Genomic DNA, 16,638 nt, shown 5'->3' on the forward strand with positions numbered 1-16,638 from the left:
TTTTCATGGGATGATCTCAATCACATGTAGTGGGGGTGAATTTGGACCAAGAGCAAGGGGGTATGATAAGTTTTTCGTTTGAACATGCTGCAAATGTGTACAGTAAATAACAGAGGAAAACGAACCCTGGATCTCCTATTCGTAAATGAAGAAGCTTCTATTACCTACTCCGTTTCAGAAGTCCTTGAGCCATTTGTTGCTTATGACGCACATCATCCTCCTCTTCTTGTAACGCAGATTTGTCCCCAGTTGATTGTTTATGACGAAATGTCATGTCAATGTCGAAATAGATATCAGGGAGTAAAATTTTTTGAAAACTGATTTCACTAGTCTCCAAAGTTCACTGCAGGGGAGACTTCGTTGAATTTCGCGATCAATGATCATCTACAAAAAATTTTCACTGGTCCTGAAACTGTTTCCGCACCCCGTCCCCGGTCAAAACGTGTTCTTTCGTGAGACCAAAGTATATATATCGAAGCATCAATATGGTTTTTTTCAGGCAGATCGACAACTACTAATCTAGCCCAATTCACTTCGCTCTGTATTACAAATATTGATGTTGGATCTAAGGTCGATACTGTAAACACGGATCTCAAGGCTGCATTCGATCGTGTAGATCACTCTCTTCTACTGGGCGCTTGGGTAAATTGTACAGGGAGGCTCAATCATATCTCGTAAATCTTTCTCTATCTGTAAAATTAGGAAATAAAGAGTCATACAGCTTCCTCAACTTCTCGGTAGTGCCTCAAGGGAGTAATCTAGGACCATTGTTTTTTCGTTGTTATTTAATGACGTTTGTTATGTTATACCTGTTATTATTTCTCATTAAGCGATCGATAGAAGATTGCATGGAACATGGAACTGATATTCAGAAATCATTACTTTCATGTTAGCACAGGCACAGGGAAATAGGAATCTCTGCTTCATTATAAGAATCACCAAAGAGTGCACTGATCCACTGTTTACGGTACTCTATTTTGCACTTATTCGATCTGTCCTGGAAGCTTCAGTACGAACATTTCGATCAACTGTATACAAGCAGTGCAAGCAAGATTCCATATTCAGAGCAATATTATTTGGGAAGATCCAAATTGATCAAATAGATGCTACAAAAGCGAGTCTTAAGAAGTTATGCGATCTGAGATTTCTCGGGGGCACATTGATATTTATTTGTGTGAGCATATTTAATATGCTCTCACAATTAAATATCAATGTGCCCCCGAGAAATCTCAGATCGCATAGCTTCTTAAGACTCGAGTTTCAGCGCATCGAGAACGGTCATAACGAACCCATTACGGCAATGTGTAATGTTTTTAATGGTGTTTATGACCATTTTGACTTTTCTTATCTTGTGATGTTTTCAAAAGTAGACTAAGAAGGTTGACTTAGATTTTAAGATTCAATTTTTCTAATATTTGTTCTTGCAATGCTGTGTACTATGTGATTATGTTTAATTGTAGTGTAACACCATTGTAATCGGGTGTGAAAAATACGAAAATATTATGGTTTTTACACCCAGTTGAGGATTGGGGTTTTACACCCATTTGAGGGTCTGACGTTTATCCTGAAATGGGCTTCTCCCAGTCAAGAAAAACTTAATGTAGACCAACACAGGACAGATAAAAAATAAGAATAAATAAATAAAGAAAAATAAATAAATTAATTAATAAATAAATAAAATATTAAAAAATAAATAAATGTCCGAAACATAAACGCGAAGTTGACGTAGGACTATTCGATGGCGTATCATATTATTAACATTCTGCTTGTATCTTTTTCCAACGGTTAAATTGTCACATTAACAGTTATGTGTCCAACAAAAAAAAACACCTTTAAAGGGCGAACACGAAATTATTGCGACACATTCAACAGGGCATAACTTTTTTACCATTGGGTAAAAATCAACCCTATTTTGCACACTTTCTCATTGATGTGTATTGTTTACATGCTGTCAAACTCGAAGTCATGTTTTTCGCTTCAACGAAAATGGAGGTGAACCAACGCGAGTCGAGAGAACAAATTCTTTCCAAACACCTGGAACTTCCTGACCTGTCGCACCGGCAGTTGGGAAAAATGTTGAACATTCACCATTCAACCGTCTCCAGAGTGTTGAAGCTGTATCGATTTTGTTGACTATTTTCGGCAAATTTGAGACTAAGAGAAACGAAAGCAATGAAATTGAAAGACGGATAGGTATTCTAGAGCGAATCAGTTATAAACTTAGAACGGAAAACTAGAACTAGGCAGGCTCATATGGGCATGATCGAAAGGAAATGTGAAGAATTTTTTGCCTTCTGCAAAGTAGGAGTTGGGCGTTTCATCCAAGTCTACCGCATGGTCTATGGTAGAACATAACTCATCATCATGTTTTACCACCGACGCCGGCCCTCACGCAACAATATTCGGCCGTGATAAACCTAGGGTGACCTAGTAACAAGTCTAAAGCAAGCTACGAAACTTTAACGAAGGAGTACCACGTTTACGTGCCCGCATACGAAGTTGAGATAGCCGATGTGGTCACCGATTCGAGTTTGAATTATGTTGATTCTTTTGAATCACAGGTATGGTTGTTTTAAGAACCCCATCACCCTTTGATCATCAGTTTCAGCTGACGGAATAAAATCTTATGTCAACCCGAACTTATATTGAGTGACCTTTGTCGGGTGTACTTTACCCAACTAACCTTTTCGTTACGGGGGGTCAAGAACTGCATCAATCGTAAACCACTGAGCCATGCATACACTCGTTGTAGCAATAAGGTTCGTTGTGAAGTATACGGCGCGGATCATGGGTAGGAATCTGCGGAAAAAAAATTTGTAAAGTGTCCACATGATCTCTCAATATGACCCCACGTCTAAAACAGCACGAGGGAAAACTGAAGCGTTTCCTTTTGTTAGGCTCTCAGCGATCTTTTGCAGAAATGTCAAAGTAAGCTACGCTCACGGCCACTGGGACTCTACTAACATTTGCTACAGGGGCGGATCCACGAGGAGGGTCCTGAAGGCCATAACCATTCTTCCTCGAAAATTTTCAACTTGTTGGGAAATTTTAAATTAGGTTCAAAGTCACGTTTATTTAAATTAAATTGTTCACTGATTTTAATTGATTGAAGTTATTACGTATGACAATTGCATAATTTTAATTTCAAAATTGAAATTTCAAACCTCTTTCGAAAAAAAATCCGCATCCGCCTCTTGTTTGCGATTCTGATAATCCCCAGGAAGAAACATCTCTTGCTTGAAAGTAATTCCTCTTTCTTTCAGATCAGATAGTGTTCTTTCAAGTCCAAATAACAATTCAAACGAGAACTGGTGCATTACCGACGCAAATAGCTCCCGGAAATCTGAGTTCTGATAAAATGCTCCCAGCACTTCCAGGTACATTAAAAACCCCAATATTTCAGTTTAAGAAACGTTAATCTTAATTATTCCAATTATTCAAATACCCTGATATCGTGAAAGGGATTTTTATAGATTCCAATATTTCTAATCCTCTTCAATGTCTTCTAATAACCTTTCTCTCCACAGTAAAAAGGGGTTGCCTCAATGATTGTAATCCATCTATCTTATCCACGAGTTTTGCAACAACGTCAATATGACCATTTCTATCACTGGTGAAACGATATAAATTTTTGCACTAACGGAGTGCCCGAGTGCGTTAGACTTACTTACGATGTGGATTGTAATTTCTGATTCTTACGACAGCGACTATTTGTCGATCGTATTTACAATCAGTCTAACGGTTCCAGACCGCCATTCTCATTGCTAAAATGATTGGAATGATACGAGTTCGCGATATTCGACAAAATCGAGTCCATGCAATAACTTCCTCCACAAGAGAGGTACGCGTCCTTGATAGGCTTGATTCTCGACATCGCGATTCAAGTCCTGATTCCACCCGCACCAAGCGTGAACTCCCGCATGCGGTCTCCCAACCCATGGCGGAACAGCTTGAGAAAGTACGTAACGTTAGGAAAAAAATGAAAGCTTGATGAAAACCAATAAATACGGTCATTGGCGCCGGTTTGTCGATGAGTTGTAAAGAGAAACCTCGAAAAGCACTCTTTGGCACACTGGCCGACGTATGCACAACAGGAACAGTACTAATAAAAGCGTGCAATATTCTCATCGCCATGAAACTCTACCTGCAACGTTAGATGCAAAATTCACCTACCCCGGCTAACCACAAAGAATCAAGAAGCAGTCACCCTTGCTGTGGGGGATCAGCCGAACGAGCATCGCTCTCTTCTGCAACTAATAGGAGAATGAGCTAGGAACAGATAATTTATGATGTATTTTGAAAAATAAACCCATCCAAAAAGAAATTCAGAATGTATTTTAGGTTGCCTGCTTACTATCTCAGTAATAAAAGGAGCTAACACTACATCTAACAAAACGTCAAACGATCATTGGTACAAAAGATCTCGGTGGACCGATCATGTCTATGCGATGTGATAGAGGACTTCAGGTCAGAAATCAGGAAACAGTAGCGACTGGTTCAAATGGTACGTTCCCCATGTTGATTGGAGATTTGTGCTTTGCCATGACTTGTCTTTTCGCCATTTCCCTGATGTGCAGGATTGGGAAAGTGGTAAAGTTAAGGATAAGGAAAATAACGACACAGAGGACATAAACAATACGGAAGTATTCTTCACTCCCAAGGGAATGAAGACACTTCTCGATGAGCGGATATATCAACACCCTCGAGGGGATATTGAGATAACAGAACGACAACGCCCCCGAAGAGATATTGTCATTCAAATTCGGCTTAAACAGATTTAGGTTTATAAACTATCGTCGTGGCATTTGGAAGCAACAGTCCAGTTTATAACTCTTTTTCGCTAGAAATTCCAGAGAGCGGTCGTCTATACTGCAAAAATACTGCTGTATTTTCTCTGTTATCGTCTTGGTTCTCAGAACTTTCCAGCGAACCAGGATTACGGAACTCTAGCCTCACCAAAGCATCAGTACTCTTCAAACATTCCTTGGGATTCCTAAATGTAAAAGAGTACTTTATTCTAGTGAAGGCTTCATGGTTCGACAATAAAACGGAAGTCCCCTGCCTTCTCTTATACAAGAAGCATTTGTATTACTATGTTTTAATTGCCGCAAGGGTCTACGGGCGTTCCACCCAAGTCTACCGCATGGTCGTTAATAGAACATAACTCATCATCATGTTCTACCGTCGACGCCGGATTTATTTGAGTTATCTTAATTTTTTCTTGTGTTATTATTGTAGATAGTTGGAATTGCACAGGTATAATAAGAGGGGCTTTTATTAATATTAATCTGAAAAAATAATATAAGAATAGGAATTAAAACTAAGTTATTTCTGTAGCATTAGTATAACAGACCGCGGATTTCAAACAACCACTTCCGCGCACGATTTATTTATTGTTTCGATCACTACCAAGTAAGTGCTAAAGAAGAATAAAAACATGATATAGTTGACAGTACTACAGCTCTTAGTGAAGATATAAAATACAATTAATTTAGACATTATTGCTACAGAAGACAAACCAACAAAAAATCTTGAATAGAAAAACACAAGAGTGGAAGCACACTTTCACAATATCGACCGTTTTCGCGACAGGGATATGATAAAATTTCTTCGTGCTGATATGACTGAGGAAAATCGACAACTGGCATTGGATTTCTCTCGCGAATGGTCTATTCTCAACTCTCATACATGACTGAAGTCATCACTCCACCCAGACAAGACCATGCGTCCTCCCCACGCACACCTAACGTCCCGATGATGAATTCTCTAGTTGGTCAAACAAGCACCAAATAAACATAGAAATTAGTCTGCTCAGTTAATGTCAGCCCGATTGACATCACCCGGTGAAAAAGTCCTACCTTACAATGCCATCAAAACAACGCGAACATTAAAAATTGCTTACGACAAAAAATGTGCCGCTTTGAAAATAATGAAATGAAGACCACTACTTATTTGCAACAAATTAAGAACCGCAAAAAAAAGTTGCATACCCAAAGTGACTCACCGTCCCGATCCGAAGGGCAGGTTACACACTGATGAAATCAGCACACTATTTCCAATAGAAGTGAAAAGTGTGTTTAAGATTTCACTCAACCACCAACGGCAAGGACCAAAGGTAACTCAGACTGGCCTCAGCTTGAGAAGAAATCTTGCGATGGTGGCTGGAAAGGGATGTAAGCCAAGATGGTCGGCTTCTCTGGATCGATTCACGTTTCGAAAAGTTTAGATATAAGCAATAGTTGTGAGTAGACTAGCTACGCAGCAGTCGTTCAGCGGAAGCTAAGGAAGAAAAACACGAGGTCTGAGAAAATCAGGATATCGTTATCTGGAGAATTTTCACCGCCGATGATCTCTCCGTCGGAGTGGCTGACAGCTGAACTGCCGCGCTACGCATAATTGTCCCATGTGTATAGGAAATCCCATAGCACATGGGAAAATTATGCTTATAGCGGCAGTAGATGGCTCGCAAAAATGGGCATTGGTTTCGGGAGAAATACCGCCGCCGGGGAACTCTCAGCACCAGCTAGTAGATAAATAGGAACTAGTAGCGCCAAGAAGTATAAGAAACCCTGCAAAGGTAATTGTAAAGAGATGCAAATCATTATGGCCGACATCTCTGGATCGGTCTGTGTCTTAACAGGTAACGATATTTGCAGCAGACCTGAGTGGGTCAGATATACCGCGAAGGTTTCTTCAACCAAAAACAGCAATAAAAAGCAGCAATGGAAAAACATGAATGATTAACACAAAATAAAAAGAGCAAGAGCAGAACTCTACTAAATTAGTACCTAATAATTGCCCCGGATGGATGTGGATTGTGAGATATAAGATATTTAGGTGCAGTTTGCTTAACTACTGCAAACCAATCCGACACTACTACGAGTCAGGCAGGCAGCGGTGGCTGTTGAAGATTCCTTCTCGATAACAGACATTTACTCAATTTGTTCAGCTGAGTCGAATGGTGCACAAGACTCGGCTCTTCATAGTTTGAGGGTTTCTATACCTGTCATTTACGAGGAATGTGAACAAAATCAAAACCCTTCCCTTGAAAATTCTATGCGCACGGGCATGATTATAGAGGTTTTAACCTTGGGGTCATTTGCCTCATTTTTCGAGTTAGGGTAATCTCTTTAGAACAATCTATTATCCTACATGCGGCGTTAGGAATCGAACCCAGGTGAGCTGCGTACAAGGCAAGGTGATTTTTTTTTCGAAAGTTGTCCTACTGGAGCTGTAGAGCTAGGTACTCGGAAGGGCTCCCCGTCAGAATCACATACTACAATTTGCAGACGAGACAGGCAATGTCGCCCAATAAAACACTGCATTAGGCCAATTGTAGCGGGCCGTGATTCTGAATGTGATATTCATTGTACGGTTCAGGTATGTGCGGGCGTAGGGACTCGCGATTGCGTGTATCATCGCAAAGGGCTCGAACATTTGTACGTTAACGTGCTCGATCGCGTGTGCGTTTGTGGTGTCGCGTGTGCTAACGTGTATGTAACTTCACGTGTATAAATTCTATTTTATAACCGTGTGCCTTTCGCACATTCGCGTGTGTTCTAGAATGATCGCGCGCGGGCCGTGAATCTGATACTTAATTTTTTTGTGTACGGTTCAGATTCCAGAAGAAAGTGGGTTCTTCCATATCATTAGAGTTCCCAATCATGTCGCCGTAGAACGCGTGGTCTAGTGGATATGAGCTTTATTTTTTTTATTGGTCCAACTGAATGACCTAAATTGCTAGAATGAAGACTAAAGATTTCCAAACGTGACCGATTCATGATCGCGCGCGTTTGCGGGTTCGCGTTTGAGACCGCGTTTGTAACTTCGTAAGTACTAAAACGTTCACACAATTGCCGGAGTGTTATCAAGTTTACGCGATCGCGGGCATAGGTGTACGTAGATGATCGCGAAGGGTTTAAGCGTTCGTATGTTGACGTGTTTGTCGCGTGTGCTCGCGTGTATGTGACTTCGCGTGTATAAATTCGATTTTGAAACCCTGCGGCCATTCATATATTCGCGAACCGTCATTCTGATCTTTAGTTTTCGGTGTACGGATCACATTCTGACAGGGAGATAGTTACCCCATATCACTAGAGTTTCCGGTCATGTCGCCATGGAACGTTTTGTCTAGTGGGTATGGGAGTTATTTTTAAATTTTATTATTTTTTTTAATAATTAACAAGGACCTATATTGTTGGTACCGAGGATAGAGACTTCCGGACGATCCCGATTCATGATGGCGCGAGCGCGGGAGTTTGTAGGTTGACGCTTGAGATCGCGTTGGTAAGTTTATGAGTGCTGAGATTTTCACCTTATCACCGGGGTGTAATCATGTTTGCGAGTTCGTGGGCGTAGGTTGCTTGGAAAATCGCGAGGGGCTCTAACGTTTGTGCGCTAACGTGATTTTATAACGTGTGTTCTTGAATGGTCGCGCGAACCGTGAGTCTGATATTAAATTTTCAGTGCGCGGTTAGAATTCTGGCAGAGAGTGGGATCGTTTATATCGATAGGGTTCCCGGTCATGTCGCCATGAGACATGTTGTCTAATAGGTATGAGCGTATTTTCTTAATTGGTCCAGCTGAAGGCATGGACCTAGGCTTCTAGGATCAAGGATAGACTTCCGGACGTGATCGATTCGTAAGCGCGTGCGCGAGGGCATTTTTGTAGGTTCCCGCTTGAGACCGCGTTTCAGAATGTGTGAGTTTCATTATCACCATCTTTGCTGACCCAGTTGAAGGCGGGTATAGAATGGCAGTATAGGACTCGAAAAGAAGAAATAAAGGACAACATATGAGAGACGTAATAGATTAGATAGGTACAGGATATACCTGAATTCATGATCATCACATGGAAGACATACATTAGTACTTCAAACTCTACCAATACGTGAATAGCCCACCACCACACATAGCACATCCTTTCTCAATTATCTATTTGTTACTGGTTGTTTGTCGGCTATGAGAGGGTAAATAGAGGAAAGGTATAGAACAGAAAAAAGACTCATATCAGCCCTCCCGGCCTCCTCGATACACCACTATCGAGGCGTATTGTAATCAACATCTTGAAGCGGATTTCTTATATTTTTTGAGGTCGCTAGCCGTGCATTGAAAAATGCCTAAAACTCTGTAAATAATATGTTAATACAAATATGCATGATGTTAAAATAAGACATGTGTAATATTCTACTTGCAGTTTGTTGTTCGTTCCTACTTATCTGATTCAATTGAGTATGAAAGAGCATCTCAATTTTTCTAAAACCTGGCGACGTCTGATGGCAGCGAATAGTCATTGTTGACCTCAATGTTGCCCTTTTATGTTAAATTAACTCGGAGAAGTCATCAGAGGAATATGACGCATGAGACCGAAAATAAATAAAATAAAATGAAATAAAGCGTAGAGTTAGTACTGTTATTGAATATTAATTGAACCACACACATGTACCATGCAATTAATCTACTTGGAATCGTCTAAATGCCAGAAAATGTTATATATGTACCATTAACGACAATTGCATTCCGTTAGAAGTTTCTCATGCTATGCTGGACGGGAATGGATGATTGACGTGCGTCGGTAAATTAAAGGTACCTTCATTTATCCAATCCGAATGAATCTAATCAAATGCACGAATTGAACACCAGTAAAAAGTGACCAACGAATCCCAAGAAGGATCACCCACTATTCCATCATATAAGCCAGTTCTGCATCCATTCCCTGGTCCATATGTCACAAATACTCAGACGCCCACATACACAGATAGACACACGACTAGCACACAATTGTACACTAGTACCAAAAACTACAATTATTACAACACAACACAACTAATAGGGTTCTACTGTTATTTTTTAATGCGCCTGTGCACGTTGATGAGGTCGAGCGATAAATCGACACACAATGACTTCCACTGCGAGCCGTGCTCACAAAGACTGCCGTTAAGCTGTTGAACAACATCTGTAAACACAGCCCACAGAAAGTCAATCCACGGCGACCCGCCAATCGGCCACGCCAGTGTGCACAGGCTCTTAGGCCGATGACAGCTTACGCGATTTGCGATATGGTAGCGGTAAGCGAAGCGAATGCGTTTGAACTATCTCTATGGAGTGTGTATGGAGAACGCGTAATACTGGCACAGTAAAAGCGGAGCGAAGCGTCGGCGAACGCGGCAAAACACTATGTAAAGTGCTCAGACGCGTCCGCAAACGCTTCGCTTTCCGCTTCAGCTTGTCATCGGCCTTAGTTGACTGTTAGTTTGGGCTGGTGCAGAGTATGAAAAAACACAAAACATGAAAAAGGCCCATAAGCCCTCTCGGTCTCCTCGATGCACCACTATCGAGGCGTAATGCAATGACCATCTTAAAGCAGGTGTCTGCTCAAATATGCTTGAAGATGTTTGCGATACCATCAAACCCGTCAACCTAAGAGAGGGGCGTACAAGGCAAGGTGATTTTCTTAAGTATATTGTCCCATACAAATATGCTAAAACGTAACGATGTGTTAGAAGAAATAAATTTAATATGAGTAAATAATGCAAATTAAAAACGCTACAAACGTTGTCTTTAGTTTATTTTCAAAACTCTTCTTTCACGAACTTGCTATTATAATAAGAAAGAACTCCCGAGACAATTAGATTAGGCGGTACATTAATTGTGGGAATATCATGGTCACTACACGGAAAAAAATCCGTTCATAAATTCATGAACAAAAGATCACGATTACGTGAACTGGACGATTTACGAAAACCGTAACGAATTTACGAAAACGAGTTCTTAAAATTATGGATGTTTGGCATTTTTGTCACGAGTTGACTTATTTGAGTTCATAAATTCAGGGTTCAGTCACGATTTTCGTAATACTGTTCACGTTATCGTGATCTAGAGCATACTTTCGAATTTGACGTTTGGAGTATTGTGACTTATGTTCATGTTCATATCAGCAGTTTTATCGTGGTAATCTCTTCGTTTCGCGCTCTTTGCTGTCAGTTTTTTTACTCGGAGTAACGTGCCAATATGAACTAGATCATAAAAGTGTAACTGATTCGCGGTATCTTGTGCTGTGAACTACATCACGAAAAAGATTTGTGGTGATCAGCGAAGTTTTCGTTTTTTGTCCAGACATCACCCTTAACCTTATCAAATGAATAACGATATTCGAAATCCTAATACTTTTCTTATATCTACTGCTCGTACCTATTATTTCATGAAAATGTGCATGGAACAAAAATTTCACGAATAATACACCAAATATGGTGAAATAGTTAACATGAAAATGTCATTACCATGTTGCATGAAATTGAAAATTATTAAGGATATCTTTTTAGAATCACGACCACGCAAGATAGATCGAAAATCATGTACAAGAATCATGAACCAGCTCACGAATACATGAATAATGTTGGATGATTTTGTGATTTATTCCACAGGCACGCAAAGTCAGTCGTGACTATTGTACAAGGAATCATGAACTAGTTCACGAATACACGAACAATATTTTACGATTTATTGAACTATTTCACGAACACAGATATTGGCTCGTGACTAATATAATAGGAATCACGAGAATTGAATGGATTTATGCATAAAATTCCGAGTTTCGAGAAATTGTTCACGAGAAAATATTCAAATGTTTTGATTTTGTGAACTAATGTTCCTACATCTATGAATAACATCGAGTCATCTTTTGGTTTTATGAGCAATGTTCATAAAGTTGTAAACTAGTTCACGTACAGAAAATCGATTTAGTAATGACATGGCGGAAACCGTGACTGAAGTTCACAAAATAAAAACGAATATTTCCACTAATAAAAACGTTATGCGGTTGTTCCTGAAGGCAAATTTAACATAATTATAAAACACATGATTTTTGTGCATGGTCCTGTTTACGTAACCTGAAAACGTGATTGTTCCAGAATGAATGCCACTTTATTCACGATTTTAAGAACAATTTTTTTCCGTGTGTCCATGCTATGAAAAGAGGGATTTCGGTTAACGGAAATTTTCATTATCTTCATTCATATATTTCTCAGCAAATGTTTGGAAACATGTTCCAGTCGATCCACCCTATTTGACTAGTATGAGATTTTTACAATATTCTGGAAGAGGGTACAGCGTAGTTGGAAAGTCGATTGCACCTGGGTTCAATTTCCATTCCTCGCGTATAATGACCCTAAGGCAAAAAACTAAAAAATAAACAATATACTCTAATTATTGGACAAATAATATCAAAAAAGCTGAATTCTGCCGTATCAATGCGTTCTGAAAATTTTTACAACTCAATTAGACTTTAGCTTAAATGAGGAGTGATCCCTAGTAGCAATTCAGGTTTTATGACCCTCTTGGAGCCCTCCTTAAAACTTAGAGATCTATAAACCACGATTCAATACTGTCTTCAAATAAATGGTTTGACATCAGTTGGGTTTTAAACTGAGTAAAATATGTTTTCCTTCACCGTCGGCTTCCAAGGAACATATTGCAATATTAAATTAACTTTGTAATTAATAATTGATTTGTACAATCATATCGCACATTGCATCACTCGACTTCAACATTTTTTCATCCCAAAAAAGGACTCACAGGTCACAATCCTCTGTACATATAATAGAAACATATAAATTTCTCGAATAAAAATCCCAAAAGCTATGAATGATGAAATTGACCGCCCTTTCCCGATACAAAACCAACTTAGTTTCCACTGTTACATAAATGACGCAACAAAAGTAACAGTACAATGACACATAAAACAACCCTTCCCTTCGACCAAGCAGCCCAGTCACCTTTTGACCCACTAGCCCTACCCTACCCTACCTACCTTTAACGAGCCGCTGCAGTATAATATCCTTGTGGTCCTGAGAGTGTGGCTCACCGATGACGATAAGCAGATAGCACCCGGTCAGCGGACTCGGTGGCCCAACGCCGATGATGCTGGACGGCCCATCGGAGCAGCCAGCGTCCACTGCGTTTTGACCACCGGCACCGCCGGCATCACTGCCACCACCACCACCGGGGCTTATGGCACCACCATTCATGGTACCACCATTCATGGCACCGTCGGCCTGGACGCCATTGCTACCACTACCACCACCGGGGGCACCTCCCGTGCCATTCAACTCAGCGGGGCCACTTTGATCCCCCGACATCTCGCTGGTAGATAGGTTAGACAGTTTGACAGATACCTTTGCGCTTTTCAGCAAAATTGTATCACTTCTCCGACTAGAACGGAACCGGAACACGGATTGGCTCGCACGGGTCAACTTCAGGACAAATTGCCTCAGACGAAACTGTCTGGTCGAATCTTCTCACCCAAATGTCACTGATCGGATCCTTCAGCTGACCGACTGGTATTGGTGCGTGCTTGCACAAAGTATGGCCGCACCCGTCGTAGCACGGACAGTATCGTCAGGACCTTTCAGAAGCAACGGAGTACACTAACACACTAGCCTCGTGCCTTCGTTTTCCAACTTAAACTCCTATACTTCTCTCCTGCTCAGTTGTTCTCTCAGTCGATCTGCGAAAAACTGGAAGGAAAATGGAAATCTAAAACCTTTTCCTTATTGTTCCCGTATGTCCTTTTGTAATGCTTCACTCTTACTCGTTCTCTTTCTCCCTATCGCTCCGAGTATCGAACTACACACAAATATTTGCTCTCGCTCGGGAACACCTCAGTTTTCCACAAAACCGGACTACTACGAGCAAGAAGGAAACTTTTTTCCACTGCTGTTACTTCTTCTTTCTTTCCCAAAAGGAACTCTTGGCCGTTCTTTTCAGCTTTCGACACACAGACAGATCAATGAAAATTTTCCTTTCGTGCACAATTTTTTCGACTTTTGTTCGATCAACTTCAATGCGTCTGTGCCCGATGATTCACCACTTAATTTTCACTTTTCTTTTTTCGAAGGAATCGACCAACTGGCCGTTTCTGATGGAAAACTTAAAAAAACACTTTTTTTCCTATCCGGCTGGAAATGTAAAACTGGAAAACAATTTGTTCTCTTACTAAAACTTCTACTAAACTTGAACGATGGAATTGTTGAAAATAAATATTCTGCCTGTGTGGTTTTCTTTTGTGGAAACCGATTTTCAACCTTTTTAACAAGTCTCAAAATCGCACAGCTTTTTTGCCTGCTGCCTTTTATATCTCTGCTGATTCAATTATTGGTAGATAGCCTTTAATTCTTTGGATAATTTATCTGATGTTCAGTACTGGAGAAGACACTGCGACCGGCGTTTACAGAGTCTAGGAGCCAAGTCACCACTTTCTGCGAAAACGATTTCGGTATGACACCGGAGAGCACGGCAAGTCGAACCATTGCCAGCCAGCAGATCCAAGCAGCCATCCAAAAAATCCAAATCCCCAAGGCAGCGGCCTATACTCAATTGCTTTCTCTCTTTCGCTCTTTCTCTTCTGTCATTGCATGGTTCGATCCATTCCGAAGGGGATACATACTTTGCGCGCATGGCTACTGCGTTACCCACCAATGCCGTCGGTAGCACCAGTCACGAGCACGTGTTGGTATATCGACATGCTAGCTAGGGCTCTCTTGCGCTCCGAAACAAAACTCTCCCGACAAACCATCTCTCCCCGATGGTTCCGTTTTGTTCCGCTCCGCAAATGGACAGAGTTTTAAATCCAGTTGTTAACCTCAAAACGGCAAAATTCGCAAACGTGCAATTTTCGGGGGTTTCTTCTCCTTTCTCCGACTTCGCACTGGTTCCGCTCTCCAAAATTTAGTTTTCATTCCTTCCTTTCCCCCATTGCTAATGCATCATCGCGGGGTTCCTGTTCTTCTTCGCTCTGGCTGAACCATATGATTTGATTACTCATTGCACATGGATGAATTCCGTCCGTACGCGGTGAATGGAGTGGCGGACATGGGCACGGCCGCTCCGGATAAGGGGTTTGCGAAAAAGAAATGAAGAAACATTCGATTTTTTTCCATTACCGCAGTGCTGCACCTGGCAGGTTCTCCCAGCTGCTGATCGTGCGACTTACCTCCTCGTGGCGTGAGGGGTGTGATCGTACGAGCGCTGCACCGCGACGACGAGAACTTTCACGGACTTTTTTTTACGAAGATTTGCTTCAATGGCCTCGAAAAAAAATGCACTCCTACATTACCACCTCAAGCAGCAGAGTGCCGAAACGTCAAATTTTTGGCTCACTTTGATGCATGCAGGCAGGCAGGCAGCGCCTACTTGTCTTCATTAGCGATGGCTCCCAAGCGTGGTAACACGCAAGTTCGAAACGTGGTATTTTCTTGAATTTGCTATATTTTGGGAGTTACCGCTCATTACATTGAATAATTTGTGTGGCGCTTCAGGGCACTGTCCCGCCAGTAGCTTTCTAAGAAACTGCAATTTTGCGTCCCGAGGGACTGTCAGAGCTAGTAATGGAAGCGCAAAAGTGTTGAAGCGTTCATCCAGGTGGAATAAAATAAACTGTTTGGCCGAGATAGAAAGTTGCGTGTTTGTAGGACAGATATTATTTATTTATGATGAATGGTATGAAATTGGGTAGTCAACTTAATACCCAAGCGGCTTTACTTTTAAGTTCTGTAGTCACGAGAGTCAATCCATATTTTGACACTTTTCGTTGATCTTGTAACATTATCTAGATATTAAATATTTCAACAAAAAATGTCATAAGAAACACTTAGGTAAATCTTCTTTATTGAATTGTATTGTAATTGCTGCGACATCAGGCTTCCTATTTTCTTCCTATCCAGGCTTCTCCTACTTGAACGCCATTTTGATATTTGAAGAGTGGATATCAAAATTAAAAAAGAGGCATCTTTCTTTTATTGTTAATTGTTTGTTGTTTTTAAAAGTAAATTGTCAATGGAAAACGTGAAGATTCATAACACTACTGCAAAGTGTCATTCGAATCAGCGATGGTCTTGTTTTATGGTCGGCCGCTTTCTCGAGGAATTCCTGAATAGCAAATGTTATTGGTTGAAAAATAATTTGATCAAGAGTTTCTAAATTTGTTTTCGTTGTTATAAATGCGTTGCGTTTTCCACAGAGTGCAAATTGTTTACACGTGGGAGACTGATCGTCATAGGTACACAACGTTGCCTGAGAGCAAACATCCAGGACGCAAGATTAAGAAGGAAGGAATGCATGAATTCTCCATTCCTCCTGACGACATAAATCTCCCCCATTTTTTCAAAAAAATCTCCCTCATATTCTAATACAGACAGCGGGTGTTTCTGGAAGCAGATCGTGTAATCAAAACTCGACTGCAATATCTTCAACGTACACGAGGATATAGGCTATAAAAATATCGCGACATTAAGATTATACTGAGAACGCCATAAAGCGGACATCTTTGCTAGCGAAAAAGGTTTATTCGCTATCCTTTATAGAATTTCCAATAGAATCAATCAATGTATTCGGGGCAAGGTTAGAACAATACTGATTGATTTTCTTGAAGGTTTTGTCAACGATGCGCAAACTGCTTTTTGAGACAAAGCTTTCTGTTACTATTATACCGTTGGATCCTATCAATACAATATTTCGTATGTGGTGGAACTGAATTGTTTGAACTTTATAGTTGTCTTTGTTCAATTAGCAAGTGATTGGAAGAATTGAAACTTTCCTTTCTAATCACCTCAAGGTGGAACCATACATTTTTCCCGATTATTT

General features: G+C 40.6%; 1 protein-coding gene across 1 annotated transcript in view; it reads right to left on the minus strand.

Annotated features, from left to right (window-relative positions):
- LOC131685732 (microtubule-associated protein futsch) overlaps positions 1-14,294 on the minus strand; it is a 298,318-nt gene extending 284,024 nt beyond the window's left edge. Inside the window, exons 1-2 of the mRNA XM_058969643.1 lie at positions 13,589-14,294; positions 12,809-13,514 (exon numbers count right to left, since the gene is read on the minus strand). Of these exons, the coding sequence (XP_058825626.1) occupies positions 12,809-13,136 (328 nt within the window). The 5' untranslated portion in view covers positions 13,137-13,514; positions 13,589-14,294. The remainder of the gene's footprint in view (positions 1-12,808; positions 13,515-13,588) is intronic.
- Between the last annotated feature and the right edge of the window lie 2,344 nt (positions 14,295-16,638).

Source organism: Topomyia yanbarensis, chromosome 2 (assembly GCF_030247195.1).
Source record: "Topomyia yanbarensis strain Yona2022 chromosome 2, ASM3024719v1, whole genome shotgun sequence".
Classification (NCBI taxonomy): domain Eukaryota; kingdom Metazoa; phylum Arthropoda; class Insecta; order Diptera; family Culicidae; genus Topomyia; species Topomyia yanbarensis.